General features: G+C 35.9%; 1 protein-coding gene across 18 annotated transcripts in view; it reads right to left on the bottom strand.

Moving 5' to 3' along the window:
• The window catches only part of EIF4G3 (eukaryotic translation initiation factor 4 gamma 3), a 333,115-nt gene that overhangs the window by 50,744 nt on the left and 265,791 nt on the right, over positions 1-16,580 (bottom strand). For all 18 annotated transcript variants that reach the window (XM_032391835.1, XM_032391889.1, XM_032391850.1 and 15 more), the window contains one exon: positions 11,172-11,369. In XM_032391835.1, coding sequence (XP_032247726.1) covers positions 11,172-11,369 — 198 coding nt within the window. The remainder of the gene's footprint in view (positions 1-11,171; positions 11,370-16,580) is intronic.

Genomic DNA, 16,580 nt, shown 5'->3' with positions numbered 1-16,580 from the left:
TTGCTCACTCCACTGACCGAGCCAGCTAAGTGCCCCAAAAAGTCCAGTTCTAATCAACCAAGAGAGCAAGTGTTTCATTACACATTGTTTTCAGCTGGAAATATTAACTCAGGAAGAGGGTAAAATCACCAAGTATTTTTTTCGACAAGCATAAAAAAGCTAACACGTCCTTATCTCCAAAGTCAAGCCAAACAAATTCAAGTGACTATAGATAATTTTATAGTCAGGCCTACTCCATGACTGCACAGGAAGGCAGGCATTTAAATCAGCCTTCAAGAAAAGAAATGCTCATGAAAGCAAAGGCTTTCCAAAGGAAAAGCCAAAAGTGGACTCTATTTAGGACCCAGAACATACAACAACATACTACAAAAGAGAACTAGAAAGCATATCCATGAGCAAGGTGGTATATAATAGACCAACAACATGGTATTAGGTTCCAGAACAAACTAAAACTCTTAAAAATCAGCGGAAAAAAAAAAACCCAGAAGTTGTTTCCAATTTGCTGCTTTACAGGATCACAAGTAAACCAGCCAAAAAGCTCTATCTGGCTTCTTGGCATATTTACCAGCATCATCTACATTAATATTATGGACATAATTCGTTGGACAAAAATCGGCTAAGCCACAATCTATCAGCCCTAAAGAGATGTTTCTTGTATTATGGATTGTAATGTGCAGAAAATGGAAAGAATGTGGACAACAGTATGAAAATCCAAGCCACGCTTTCATAGTGAGAGGGACCAGAATGAAAATGAATCAAAAAGATTAAATAAATAGAACTTAAGACAGTTCGCTTTACAGGAAACAAGCAGAAATGACACAAGGCAAGGGAGACCCTTTCCTACACAAAAGATGTAAAAAGCTATGCCTTTTAGACCTTTTATATAGGGAAGGCTATGTTCAAAGTGGTGGATTAAGGAATGGAAGATAAGCTTACTTACTTTTAAACAAAGGCAATTCTTTTAACACAAGTTTCAGTTTCATCCTCCAAAACAAGGGAGACACAATACCCAAGTCTAACCTAGAGTACAGCTTTGAGCATCCAATGAAATAGGTTTAGTGGAAGCACTTTGTAAATTACAGAGAAGGATGGGATATTTGAAACACTGAACATTGAGCTTCAGTCCCTTCATCTGCAAAAGGAGACATTCCAATGACTGTAGACTGAGGGACATTATAAAATAGCTGTTGAAACAGGAACTAATCCCTGCTCTGCTAGGTGACTTTGGCCAAGTTACTTAGTTTCGCCAAACCTCTATTTCTTTCTAAAATGGGGATGATAACATCTATCTTTTAGGACTGTTGGAAATTACATGAAATTAGTTTAAGTAATGCAAATGATAGTGGCTGGCACATCGACAAGAGTCTAATAAACTAATATAGCTATAATTATATACTTAGAGCTGCATTTGACATGTTTATGATTAAAAATTAAGAGTAATCTAAATTGTAGTAACATGGGTGTCAAAAAAGTATATAAGCCAAGTCAGCTCACCAAGCAAGTAGGTAGAAAACCACACAAATGGCAAGAAATATGAATATTTGCTATCCCAAAATAATGATCATGGGAGATTTCACATGTACAAGTCATAAAAAACATGATTGTACAGACGCTTTTTAGATATAATCAAATGGAAATATTAAACTAAATAATCAGCAGAACGGCCACAGATCTGCAAGTACACATATCTTCAAATGAATGAATGCCTAGCTACACAACCTCCTAAGAACTTGTTTTCGAACATGGTTTTAATGTCCCTGGGGATGATTAAGAGGGTGGTGGAAATAGGGAAATAGGCCAGTGAGAACATATTCTCTGAAAATGGTGATGCATGGTAACTTTTTTGTTCTTGAGATGATAAATTCAACAGGGTTATGAATCATTAAATCAGCCTGTGTTGTCTGCTGGACACTGACTAGTCAGGAGACCCAATGAAACTGTTTTAGTTAGAAAAGACATGATGAGTGGATGTTTTGGTCTGCTAGGGCTGCTATAATAACTACCATAGAATGGTGGCTTAAACAACAGACATTTATTTCTCACAGTCTCTCAGTCCAAGACTAAGGTGTCAGCAGATGTGGTTCTTGGTGGGCACCCTTTTCTTGATTTATAGCTTTCTCCTGTATCAAGTGGTGGAGAGGGGAAGCTCTAGTGTCTCTTCCTTTTCTTATAAAGGCACTAATCTCTCCATGGAGGCTCTACCCTTACGACCTCATCTAAACCTTACCTTCCCAAGGCCCCACCTACTGATACCAGCAGACTGAGGGTTAGGGCTTCAAAATATGAACTGGGGGTGGGGGACATAAACATATAGTCCATAACAATGAACAAGGTAGATGTTTGCAAGTGTGATCATAGATAATAGCAAAAAAAAAAAAAAAAGGGGAGGGTATGTGCAACAGTGAGAACTTTAATTTTCATTAAGCAGTAGTCCACAAACAAAACTAAGACATGTGTTTTAAATGGGTTGTCTGAGATGGTTTCTCAGGGAGAAAGGGAGTCAGGGGGAATATTTCAGTAAGGCTGTTTGGTAAGCTAAACACACTGGAGAGAACCTGGCTTTTCATTTTTACAAAGATGTAAACTAACAGTGTAACATATCACACCGTAAACTAACAGTGCATCTTCTCATTTGGAATGAGACCTGTCCACATACCAGTCACCCAGCAGTCTTGGATACGAATGTTGTCAGCATCAGGTACTCATTTTAAGCAACTGGGCCCGTACTGCTGATATATTTGCGGGTATTGAGGGTAAATCCTTCTTATCCCTAAAAGGATCAAACTCCCAGAGAATCAGCAAGGGCTGCCAGCTGTGTGTTAATTATGGTAGTCAAATAAGAGACTAGAATATGAAAGGACCAGCCCTGGCCTTGCTCAGTGTGCTACAGATTTTCAAAGCTGTCTCAGAACATAAACAATGCTAGTGGGAACTCATGGCCCACGAGGCATTTTGCTCCTGAAGCATGTTCCAGTATGAGGTAAAATATTTGGAATGACTAGTGTAAATGTAGTGGCACCTCCATGTTAACTCTAACATGTGAAGTGAACAGTAATAAATCAGTTGTCCAACTGTCACTCAGGAGTCCATGGTGACATACTAGACTCCATCAGTAGTTATGTCCTGACCTTAGCGAAATCACCTGTTAAAGCTGAACGAACATACTCTGAATGTACTACAAACATATCTATTAAACTGTATCTCTGGTTAGATACATCGGAAGAGGTACGTAGTTCTTGAGAGATGCCCACAAGATTCAAAAGAGAGTTATGACAGGGTAAGTCATTTCTCCTCAATGTTTAAATTCAAAGCATTTTTCATCTTTCATCAGGTGAGTTGAACATCTCTCCTCCTCCAGTTGACTCCAGCCACTTGCTGTTGCCCAAAGCTGACTTTCCTGATCTGTACTTCTACGCTTTATCTCTGATGAGATTTAAGTGTGTCTCCTTCATTCTCTTAGTGTCTCTTCCTATACTCAATCCTTCCATTCTTTGCATGGTTTGCATTTAAAGCACTTGAGCAGGGGCAACACTGGATATGTTCTGGATATGGCATAACAGGACACAGAATGCTCAAAATTCTGCCTTTAGTGCCTACTAAAGTATGCCTACTAAATACATGCCTGCCACAGTGGAGATAAAAAGTAAAAACAAAGGCCCCCTTTATAAACCGCAAACCATTTAACTAGAATTCAATACTTATCTTAGGAGGAGGACAACTGAATTGGAATGGCTAATAGAGGAGAGTGGACAAGAGAGAATGTTGTCCTGTCTCTAAATCTGTAGTAAAATAAAATTTTTAGTTGGATTGTTGATAATTTGAATTGCTGTGCTTTTGTTTAATCATATTTCAAATCAAAATTCACATCTCAAGAACCCCATAAGTATGTAAAATCCTAAGGGCAGGTCCTTTTTCTGTCTTTTTTGTTGTTTTTTCACTGCTAAATTCCCAGTGCCTAGAATGTGCCTAGAGTCTGGCACATCACAGACTCTCAGAAATGTTTTAAGTGGGCAAATGCATGAACAGAAGAATAACAACTTGAATTTATTTTATGCCCAAAGTCTGTTTTGGGTGGTTGGTTTTGTTTTGTTTTTTACAATATTTTTATTTATTCATCTGTTATGAAAAATGCTACTAACATTTTTGCATATGTTGCCTAGTATATAAGAAATGTAGGTTTATCAGTTGGGTACATACTTAAGAATGGAAATGTTTGTTATAGCAGAAAAATAATTTCAGCTTTTTTTTATTTTATTTTTTTTAATTTTTTTTTTAAAGATTTTATTTATTTATTTGAGAGAGAGAGAATCAGAGAGAGAAAGCACATGAGAGGGGGGAGGGTCAGAGGGAGAAGCAGACTCCCCGCCGAGCAGGGAGCCCGATGTGGGACTCGATCCAGGGACTCCAGGACCATGACCTGAGCTGAAGGCAGTCGCTTAACCAACTGAGCCACCCAGGCGCCCAGCTTTTTTTTTTTTTTTTTTTAAAGTAGGCTCCATGCCCAGTGTGGAGCCCAGTGCAGGGCCCAAACTCATGACCCTGAGATCAAGACCTGAGCTGAGATCAAGGCTTATCTGACTGAGCCACCCAGGCACCCCCAACTTCAGCTTTTATAGCTGAGCTTGTCTTCATAGTGGCCGTCACCACTTTATATTACCACTAGCAATGCTTGAGTTCCCGCTTCACATATTTGCCAAATCCCGGTAAGTTTAGCAATCTGGAGTTAATGTATAGTTTTATAGCTAGTTGGTTAATTTCATCATGTTTGTTGGTCATTTGGATGACCTCTTTGATGAATTGTAGGTGCACGTTTATTGACTATTTAAAACACTGAGTTATTCTCATTGATTTCTTTTAGCTTGACAAAAAATCTGATATAAACCCTTCATTGGATTTTTGTGTTGCAATTATCTTTACCTAATACATGATCTGCATTTTTACTCCCTTAATGACATCTTTTGAGGAAAAACATGCTAAATTTAATGCAGTCCAATTTACCAATCTTTTCTTTTGTACAGTGACATTTGTGTCCTAAAAAACCTACTGACAAATTATTGTTCTTTTTAGTATCTCCTCCCCACCCTGGTTACTTTCTATCTTTTACTGTAAGTAGCTTTGCTATCACCAGTCTAAACATTTTCCTTCATTTTAACTTTTTTTTTTTAAATTTGTGCTTGGGATTTGTAGGAAATTGTTTCAATCTGTGGCTTTAACATCTTAGTACTTATGAAAAATTTCTCAGCCACTCTCTTCAAGTATTGCTTTCTTCCCACTTCCTCCTCTCTCCTCTTGGGACTCCAATTAAAGCAAAGTTTGATCTTATGGAATCTTCCTCATCATTTACCCTCTCTTTTGTATTTTTCATTTTTTGGTCTCTCTGTGCCTCATTATGGATTCTACAGACCCATCTTCTACTTCATAATTCTTTATTTCAGCTGTAACTAATCAGCTATTAAACCAATCCATTAAGTTCTGGATTTTATTATATATTCAGTTCTGGGATTTCTATTTAGTTCTTTTGATATTTTCTCTTTCTGTTAAAAATTTCAACCTATCTTTATTACCTTGAACATAATAAATATAGTTATTTGATGTCTGTGCCTGATCAAAGCCAATATCTGGAGCTCCTGTGGGAAACTTGTTTATTGCTGGTTCTCATTCATGGTCATCTTTTTCCTTTGTGTGACTTATTATTTCTAACTATATGCTGTACATTTTATTTGAAAAATTGTTCAGAGAAATAATTTGAAAGCTAATATGACAGTTTTTTTTTAATATGATATTTAAAAAAGAATTTGTTTGCTTCTTCCAGGTACCTAGCAGGCACTAACACATTCAGATCACTACAAGCCAAATTCAAGGACTGAGATTATTTGATGTTGAGCTACACACAGTCCCTGTGAGAGCAGGTCAATTTCTGATTCACCCCTGTTTAAGCATGCAGTCCTTTGGAGTCCCAACCTAAAATATAGGAGGATTCACTAGAGCCTCTTCCACCACTCTTTTGGTAAACACTGTTCCCAAATTCTGTCCCCTAGCCCAACAAGTCTTTGAAAAACAAGTTTTTCAAGACGTTTTAGTTGCCTCTTTCAGAGGGAAGTTTTACTAAATGTGTCACTTTTCTTTGGATTTCTACCTTTTCAAAGATCTTAACCTTAGTAATTCTTTACTGTCTTTTAGCTCTCTGATGCCTTCAAGATTTTAAAAAATATTGTAGCCAACTTTTCTAATTGTTATCCCTCAAATGGTGGTCTGGATCACCTAACGTCAAAACTAGAAGTTCTAACACTTACTCCTGTGTATTTTTCCTTAATCTAAAGACCTTTTCTCTCTTACCTTGAATTTGATGTTTGGTATTTCCAAATGGTATAATTTTATTATATATGTATTTAGTATGAACAATAATTTCATTTTGCATATTATAAAAAATTATTAAATGATGTCATACTGTTATTCAGTACCATTTTTGAGGTTGATTCACGTTAATACATTTAGTCTTACTTCATTAATTTTAACTGCTGTATATATATTACTATTCAAATCCACTGACCAAATAAATTGTGGTATACTTGTCTTGTTTAGGCTTATTTAATTTGTTTCTTATTATTCACTATTAAAACCAATACAAAAAATAAACATTCTTAAAAATGAATCCTTGTGTACATCTGGTAATTTCTGTGGGGTATATACCAAGAAGTAAAATTCCTGAGGAATAGTATATGAACATCTTCAACATTATTGTCTAATTACTCACCAAAGTGACTGTATTCATCCGTGAACACTTTAAAATGATTTCATTTTTTTTCCTACTCTAACAAGTGTGACTTGTACAGAATTGTGGCTTATTTGTTATTTCCCTACTCATGAGTAACACTGAATATCTTTTGTTAAATTCATCAGCTAACAGATTTTCATTTCTATAAATTGCCCATTGGGTTGTTTTATTTCTTACTGATTTGATTTTTTCTCCTTAATTCTATATATATTTTTAAAAGATTTTATTTATTTATTTGATAGAAAGAGACAGTGAGAGAGGGAACACAAGTGGGGAGGGGGAGAGGGAGAAGCAGGCTTCCCACTGACCAGGAAGCCTGACGTGGGGCTCGATCCCATGACCTGAGCTGAAGGTAGACGCTTAACAACTGAGCCACCCAGGTGTTCTATATTTGAATATTTTATCAATTATTATGTATTCCAAATAGATTCTGCCACACTGTGGCTTTATCTTTTTATTTTATTTATGGTATCATTTGCTGCACACCAAGGACTGCAAATTTTAATAGTCAAATCTGATATTATTTTTCTGTTACTCATTTTGAATCTTAATCTTGCTAAAGAAAATCTTCCCCAAAGTTCATGAAGATAGTCTCAATTTTTTCCTAAAAGATTAGCTTCTTTTTTTTTTCTTTAAAGATTTTATTTATTTATTTGACAGAGAGAGAGAGAGAGAGAGAGAGACAGCTGGAGAGGGAACACAAGCAGGGGGAGTGGGAGAGGGAGAAGCAGGCTCCTGGCCGAACAGGGAGCCTGATGCGGGGCTCGATACCAGGACCCTGGGATCATGACCTGAGCCAAAGGCAGACGCTTAACGACTGAGCCACCCAGGCGCCCCAAGATTAGCTTTTCTTATTTAGATTTATTATTCCCATGACTGTTTGATTTTTATATTTTATACATAGTAGGAACAAATGGTGACTCTATTCCCATTGCCACCTTTCATTTCAGGCCCTCGGTACCTCAAAAGTACTAGAAGTCATGACAGTGGTTACCTTTAAGGAAGAAGGAAGGGTACAGTTCTATTTACTGACCAGGGTGGTAGGTATGCTCACTTCATTGATATACACTGAGCTGTACACTAATGATCTGTACAATCTTCTATATGCATGTTGTAATGGTGTGTTAGAGCTAGCTCGTACTGGTTTATGGGAGCCAACTGTTACGTCGAAATTTTGTGAATTATCTGTCAAACTGTCACTGGCTTAAAATCAGCCATGAAGAAACTATATCATTAAATTTGACAAAAGCAACAAATGAGGAATTTTTCTTTTCCCAAATAGCATGTATGTCTGTTATATTTCAATTAAAAAAGTCTAAAAACTTGTATCGTTTGGTATGTAACTCTGGGGGAATTTATACTAAAAAAGTAAATCCTCAACATGTAAGGGTAAATATACTTTGATGCTGCTTGTGGTTGCAAGAAAACCCCCCAAAACCAAAAAACTAGAAAGAACATGGAAGAAAAAGAGGAGGGAGAGAGAGAGAGAAAAGGCTGGGGAAATTATGGTATATATATATATATATATATGTGTGTGTGTGTGTGTGTATATATATATATATCTTCAGATTCTATGCAACTACTAAAAAAGTAGGAGTCAAATCTATCTGTAGTGACATAGGGGTATGCCCAAAACATATTAAGTGAAAATAAAGTAAACTGCAAAAAAAATACATACATGATATAATTTAACTACTATAAAACCAAAAGTATTCTTTATACATATGTATATGTTTTTATATAATTTTATGAATATAAATAAAATCGTGGAAGTACACATACAAACCATTCACAAAGGGAAGTGTAACTGGATGGGGCTGAAAGAAGAGTAGTAACTTTCTCTATGAATACCCCTATACTACTGGACTTATTCCAAAAGGTTATTCTGCAATTGAAAATAATCCAGTAAAGGGGCACCTGAGTGGCTCAGTCGTTAAGCGTCTGCCTTCGGCTCAGGTCATGATCCCAGGTCCTGGGATCGAGCCCCGCATCGGGCTCCCTGCTCCGCGGGAAGCCTGCTTCTCCCTCTCCCACTCCCCCTGCTTGTGTTCCCTCTCTTGCTGTCTCTCTCTGTCAAATAAATAAATAAAATCTTTAAAAAAAAAAAAAAAGAAAAGAAAATAATCCAGTAAAGTTTAATCAATCTTATTTAAAAAGGGGTGAATCATAACAAAATTCACTTAAGTGGTTGGTTTATCTATAATTTCTTTCTATTTTAATCTAACTTCTACTATTGCCTTTCGAAAAGCCATTTTCATCAAGGATACTCTTCTATTAAAAAACATTAACAGGGGCGCCTGCGTGGTTCAGTCGGTTAAGTGTCTGACTCTTGATTTTGGCTCAGGTTGTGTTCTCGGGGTTGCGGGATCGAGCCCCACATGTGGCACCCCTCCTGGTGGGGAGTCTGCTTGAGATTCTCTCTCTCTCCCCCTCTGTCCCTCCCCCTGCCCTTCTCGTGCTCTCTCTCTCTCAAATAAACAAAAGAGAAAAAAACATTAACAATCCTTCACGGCCTATAGGATTAAATCTAAAATTAGTAAAGAGCACTAAAGTATAAGCCAGGAGATCTGGGATCTAGTTCTAATGAGTGACTACAAGATGTCATGGCTGCCACAAGGAAAATGAGAGGCATGAGATGGAGAATTAGTTTGCCTTCAGATACCTACAGTACGGTATGTTAGAAGGCAATATGGCAAGTGACTGAATAATCCTAGACTTGGATTCTAGCACTGCCACTTACTAGTTATGTGACCTTAAGCACGTTACTTATCTATTTTTAAGCCTCAGTTTCTTGTTCAGTGAAGTAAGGCTAATAATACTGACCTTTCAGGGTTATAATAGCTATTAACAATAAAATCTGTAAAGCATCTACCCATAATGCAACTTAGTAGGTACTAAGTAGATAATTTCTGTTATTACAATCAACCTCATTCAGCCAGCATTTCAAGACCTTTGCAATCTTTTCCACCACCAATATAATTTTGAATTATTTAGGGATTATACAGGTCAAATACTGAGCTAGGAACTTGACATACACAATCTCATTAAATTATATTATTATTAAATTAATGTTATCATTGTAATAGCCTCAAATTGTGTGACTTAATCTTATTTTATGGATTAAAAAATGAGGTTTAAACAGGTAATGTAATTTTATAAAGTTACAAAGTTTATAACAGTTCATTATAGTTTATTATAAAGTTTATTATTGTAAGTTAGCAGCTTGCAGAGTAGGAACTTAAGTTTAAATTTTAAAGTTAAAATGTAAAGCCAGAACTGTGCGACGCCAAGCCCACGTCTGTGACTGTTGTGCTATATGCGCTGCCGCAGACATGAACTTTCCCTGCTCTATACTTGTTCCCACCACCCGGCCCCTCTCAGGCCCAACCTGAACTCCACCTGCTTCACAGAAGCAGTTTGTCATTCTACCAATAACGCAGTCATTTCTTTTTTGTTCTACTTGGTTTTTAGGTCTAGAACATCCATTCAAACATCAACATATCGCAATGTCACAGAATATGCTCTAAGTGATCATTTTCTTGTTAAGTGCTGTTTTTTCTTTTCAGTATGAATTTTAAATTCCTTACAGACAGAAGAAATAACTTTTCCAGGTCACAACAGACTTACCTATCTTTGACACAGGAACTCAAAATATTGGGAGAATGACAGAATTCTGCATTTTCATAACAAGGCAAATGACAATGAATGGTGATAATTAAGAAAAAACCCAAATGTTAAAGGACACACGTTTCTGACACAAGTACCTGGGTAACAGTAACAGGCAGAGAAAACACAGATGGTATATGGTAGTGTTCTAACTGCAGAATAGAGAACAATGAACACTAACCAGAAGCTCTTTGGTTTCCCATTGTCTTGCCCTAGATTTGACAGGCTGTAGAGATTAAATGGCTGTGGACAATGTAAAGAGAAAGAAATCTAATAGTTTCTAAGAGATGAAATGATCACTTTGGAACCTTTTATGACCATAACTATCCTATCATTTTCACCAAGGCTCAAATTAGAACCAATATATTTTCAGTTTAAATTAAATGTGAATGTAAGCATTCACTTTATTTCTATAAGAAGACACAACAGGAGAGGTAGGTTGCTCATGCCAATTATTTCATATTACTAATTTAAAACTTATTCAGTATTGCTCACAATGGGTGGGACCATATCAGGCCTATTTCAGTCTATTTCCATGTCCCCTCCAGAGGTGAGGATACATTTTAATGAAGCAAGATTCTTTTTATACATTGAGAATATTATATTAAAAAGTGCTAAAAATATATTCTCCCCTTTATGTTGCCCCAATAACACTTCTGGGAAGAATGTGTAGTGAGGGGAGAATATACCTCTTGGAGATTTCTGGTTTTACTCCTTCCTCTCTTCTTACCGTTACTAGACATCGACACATGTTTGCATAAGCCACAGAGAAACTGGGCTCATCGATAGCCTTCTCAAAGACCAGGTCAATGACTCCTTTCAGCCGCTCCTCTGTGTCAACAGTAAGTCCTGACACTTGCTTCATCAGTTGGTTGAACATCTGTGGTGTCAGTTTATTTAAGATACTTCGAACTTTTCTAAAAAGTTCCTAGAAGGGCCACAAAAAAGAAAAGAGTGTTACAGTAACTGTGACAGGATGATTCTTTCTGTAAGGATTAATATTTTTTTATAAGTTCAACTTCCCAAATTAACAAGGATTATGAACTCTTCACAGAAATAATTAAGTCCATCTATTTTAACAAACATCAAACAATTATACCACTTCTTTTCCATAACTGATGAGAATTCTAGGAACTAAGTATAGTCACTGGCAGGAGTATCCTCTGGTACATTTCTCAGGGCAATTTGGCAATGTGTATTAAAAGCTTTAAAATTGTGATGTATCTTTAAAACAAAACAAAACAAAAACAAAAACAAAAAAACAAAAAAACTATGATGTGTCTTTTGAAACAACTATTATACTCTTAGAAATTTATTCACATTTAAGGATAGGTACAAAAAGTTTTGGTCACAATGACTTCCATCAGTACCCCCTTTATAGCAAACAACTTAAGTGTCCTAAAATAGAAAATCTGTCTAAATTATGATATAATATAAATTATGGTATAGAATACTAGGCAGGAGTATTTTAAACTCTCATCAAATTAAAAATAGAAGAGAACTTCCTCAACTAGAAAAGAAAAGCATCTATAACTCTACTTAATGGTCAAAGAATGACTGCTTTCCCTCTAAGAATAGGAATAAGGCAAGAATGTCTATTCTCACCATCCTATTCAAAGTCATACTTGAGGTCCTAGTCAGTGCAAAAAAGCAGAGAAAAAGAACTACAACCTGTACAGATTGTAAAGAAAGAAATAAAACTCTCTATTCATTAATGATATGATTATGTAGAAAATCATAAGGAATCTACAAAAAGAGATACTAATAAATGAATCTAGCAACGTTGCAGAATATAAGTCAATATACAAATATCAATTTTATTTCTATATATTAGCAACGAACAACTAGAAATATGTATTTTAAAAGTACTGTTTACAATAGCACCAAAAACCATGAAATAGTTAAGAATCTAACAAAATATCCATAGGAGCTGTATGATAAAAACCATAAATCACTGATGAAAGAAATCAAGGAGGACCTAAATAAAGAGGTCTATGTCATGCACATGTATTAGAAGATTCATTATTGTTAAGTTGTCAATTTTCTCTAAACTGATCTATAGATTTAAAACAATAACAATAAAAATCCTAGTGGGGTTTTGGAGCTTTCTGATAGAAATCAAGATGCTGATTCAACAATTTATGTGAAAAGACAAGGGAAAAAAAAGCCAGAATAGCCTAAATGATTTTGAAAAATAACAAAGTTGGAGGGCTCATACAACCTGATTTCAATATTTACTATACAAAGACAGTGTGGTATCGGCCAGGGGACTGACACATATATCACTGGGATGTAAGTCTAGAACTAGACCCATACATGTATGATGAACTAATTTTCAACAAAGGTGCAAAGAAAACTGAATGGAAAAAGGATAATTTTTTTTTTTTTTTTTAAGATTTTATTTATTTGCGAGAGGGAGCAGAGCAAAAGAGAGAGAGCATGAGCTGGAGGGAGGGGGAGAGGGAGAAGCAGGCTCCCCGCTGAGCAGGGAGCCTGACTTGGGACTCGATCCCAGGCCCCTCGGATCATGACCTGAGCAGAAGGCAGACGCTTAATGACTGAGCCACCCAGGCACCTGAGAAAAAGGATAATCCTTCCAACAAATGGTGCTGGAACAACTGGATATACATAAGAAAGAAAAAAAAAATCTTGATCCATATCTTGCATGAAATACAAAAATTAATTAAAACTGGATCACAGACAGATATGTAAAACCTAAAACTATAAACTTCTAGAAGACAAGAAAGAAAAATTTTATATTCTTGGGTTATGCAAAGATTTTTTAGATATGACAGCAGAAGTATAACTTATAAATGCAGAAGTTGATAAATTCAACATGATCAAAGTAAAAACTTCATTTCTGCAGAAGACACTATTTAGAGAATGAAAAGACAAAGGACAGATTGGAAGAAAATTTTTGCAAAGCACACATTTGATGAAAGATTTGTATCCAGAATATAGACAGAACTCTCAAAAATCAATGATAAGAAAACCACCAGCCAATGAAACAGGGCAAAAGAACAGAAATTTTACCAAAGAAGATGTAAGAATGGCAATTAAGCACAAGAAAAGATGTGTTTATTCAATATATTATTCATTTGGAAATGCAAATTAAAACAATGCGATGCTACCACACATCCATTAGAATGGTTCACATTTATAAAGCACAAAATAACAAGTGCCGGCGAAGAAGTGGAGTAACTGAGAGTCTCGAGCCTTGCCAGTGGAAATGCAAAATCGTCCAATAACCACCTTGGAAAATAGTTTGGCATTTTCTGATAAAGTCAAACCTATATTTACCAGATAATTCATGGACATCACAGCTATAATTTTATCCAAAAGAGACAAAAGCTTATGTTCACACAAATCCTATACATAAATGATTAGAGCACTTCTATTCATAATTGCCAAAACCTGAAAACTGTTTCCCCTGTGAATGGATAAACAGTCTGTGGTATATCCATAACAACGGAATACTAATAGGTAATAAAAAAATAACTAATCATACATATAATGACTACAGATGCATCTCAAATGTAATATGCTAAGTGAAAGAAGCTATATTCAAAATGATTCCATTTATTTGATATTTTGGAAAAACCAGTGCTATTGGGACAAACAGATTACTGACTGCTAGAGGTGGGCATTTAGGGAGAAGATGGGCATAAAGTAACACAAGGAAATTCCTGGGGTCTGATAAAAACATAGCATATCTTGATTGTGGTGGTGTGTATTCATCAGTTGTGGAATTATACACCAAAAATAAAGCTTACTAAATGTAAATTACGCCTCAGTAAAATATCAAGTTGTAAAAATCCATGAAACAATGACGTAACTGTAAAGGCCTATAAAATGCTTTATTTGATCCCTATAAAAAAACTGGTATCTGAATATAAGGATTTTTAGAATATGTGCCAATATGTTAACAGTTTTCTCTAGGAAGGAGACAGTAAATAAATCTATTTAAATCTTTAAAAATTATATAGTCAGGTTTTTCAGCAATAAGTCAGCATTGCTTTTATAAAAAAAATTGAGTTTCTTAGGGGCGGGAAAATCACCAAACTTCTCTCAATTGCCTCTACCAACTGAGAATATTGATGAGGTCTAAAACAACCTGTGCTTTATATCAAGGAAAAAAAAACAACCTTGGAGCGACTGGGTGGCTCAGTCAATAAGCAGGCAGCTCTTGGTTTTGGCTCAGGTCATGATCTCAGGGTCCTGGGATGGAGCTCCATGTTGGGTTCTACACTCAGCGGGGAGTCTGCTTGAGTTTCTCTCTCTCTCCCTCTGCCCCCATCCCTGCCCCCACATTCTCTCTCTCCTTCTCTAGTGTAAAATAAATCTTTAGAAAGAAAGAAAGAAAAAGAAAGAAAGAGAGAGGGAGCGAGGTAGAGAGGAAGGAAGGAAAAAAACCACAACCTTCAAATACCTCAAATATTTCAGATGATAATCTAAGCTTAAAAACTAGGATAAAAAAAGTAATTTGTTGGGGCACCGGGGTGGCTCAGTCAGTTAAGTGACTGCCTTCAGCTCAGGTCATGATCTGAAAGAATTTTTTTGGAAGTGGAGGCAACAATAAAACCACTATTTGACAAAAAAGTGAAGAAACAGAATTAGCAGGAGCACCAAGTCAACGTGATGTATACCCCAATGCAAAAGAGAAGAATGAAAACACCAAAAAAGAGAAGGAATGGAGCAAAAATGCCCATACTTAGAAGAAAAGTATCAGTTAACAAGAGGATTGTACTTGCCCTGAAAAAGAAGCCTATTAATTCTCTACTGGATTTGCTTTATCTTTTCACTAAAGAAAACTTAGGCTTAGCCAATTAATGAATGATACCACAACACAATAAAATTATGTTTCTGAAATAAAACTTATTAGGCAATAATAGGAAGAACTTTGTTACAAAGTAAACAGAGGCAGATTACAAACTGCAACAAATGGACTATTCCACAATACTGTGGGTAACTTAATTTCTCAAAGCTTCAGTTTCCTCATATGTAACAGAAGGAAAATGTCTATTCCCTCCTTCATAGCTGCTGCAAGAATCTAATGAAATGAGGCACAAATGCCTTAACTACTAAAACAAGACCTCTTCATCTTCAGTGATAAAGATTCAGCAGGAATTATACCTATCTTTGCAAGCCATTTAGGCACCTTATCAATCAGCACTTCTCAGAGGGATCAAAGGGAGAGATGCAGAAGGTTTTTGTAAAAAAAAAGGTTGAGACACATTGAAAAGAAATTCAGGAAAGATTAGGTACTTGAATTCAGTGACTCTGGAGAAGGATGTAGTTAGGGACAAATATCTGGGGAAATCACTAAAAAATTGAACAAACAGCCAATTAAGGTTTGACAGCATGGCTTTGTGATGAGTAAGTTCATCATGTAAAAGGCACATATTTGACCCAGCATCATCATACTGAGTACCTGGGCTCCAGGAACCATGCCAACCGCTTTATATTACTTGAATTCGATCTTCACAATATCCCTATGAGGTAGGTAATATTAGTATCTTCATTTTACAGTTGAGATTAAGAACTTGCCTAATAGAACTTGCCTGTCTCCAGAGTTGAAGCTTTTGACTACTGGATTAAACTATTCACAATGAGAGGAAAGATATTTAAGGAACGAGACACTGACAAGTCAGCATATGATCTGTGATGCCTAACTCTGATACAGGTGCAAAATTTAAGAGGAGACTCTAGTCTTGGTGCCTAGAAGCAAAAAATCCAAAAAAGATAGTAGAGGTAACCCAAGTATAGGAAATGGCATTGTGTGTACAGCAAATGATGAATGAAGACTACATAATTTGACACAAAAAAATAATTTTGTTTGGGTTAAAGGAATTCATTCAATTTACCCTAAGGAATTCTGCAGGCAGGTATGCATAGAAAGATGCACAGAATTCAATTTTATTCCAAAAGATTCCAAAACAAGATTGATTTCTAAATTCTAACTTATTAGAAATGAAGGCCTGGCAAGGAGACATAAAAGCAATATGCTAACTAGACTAGCACAGGATACTGATTGAGAATCTAAAAACACATTTTTAAGAAAAGCAAGCATTGATCTAAGCCTAAATGATCAAAGCCTATAACATATAAACCCTCTAGATATATAGTATTTGTTTTGAAA

This window comes from Phoca vitulina, unplaced genomic scaffold (genome assembly GCF_004348235.1).
Source record: "Phoca vitulina isolate PV1807 unplaced genomic scaffold, GSC_HSeal_1.0 scaffold2, whole genome shotgun sequence".
Lineage (NCBI taxonomy): Eukaryota > Metazoa > Chordata > Mammalia > Carnivora > Phocidae > Phoca > Phoca vitulina.
Note: the sequence above shows the minus strand (reverse complement) of the source record. Positions and strands in the feature narration are given on the sequence as shown.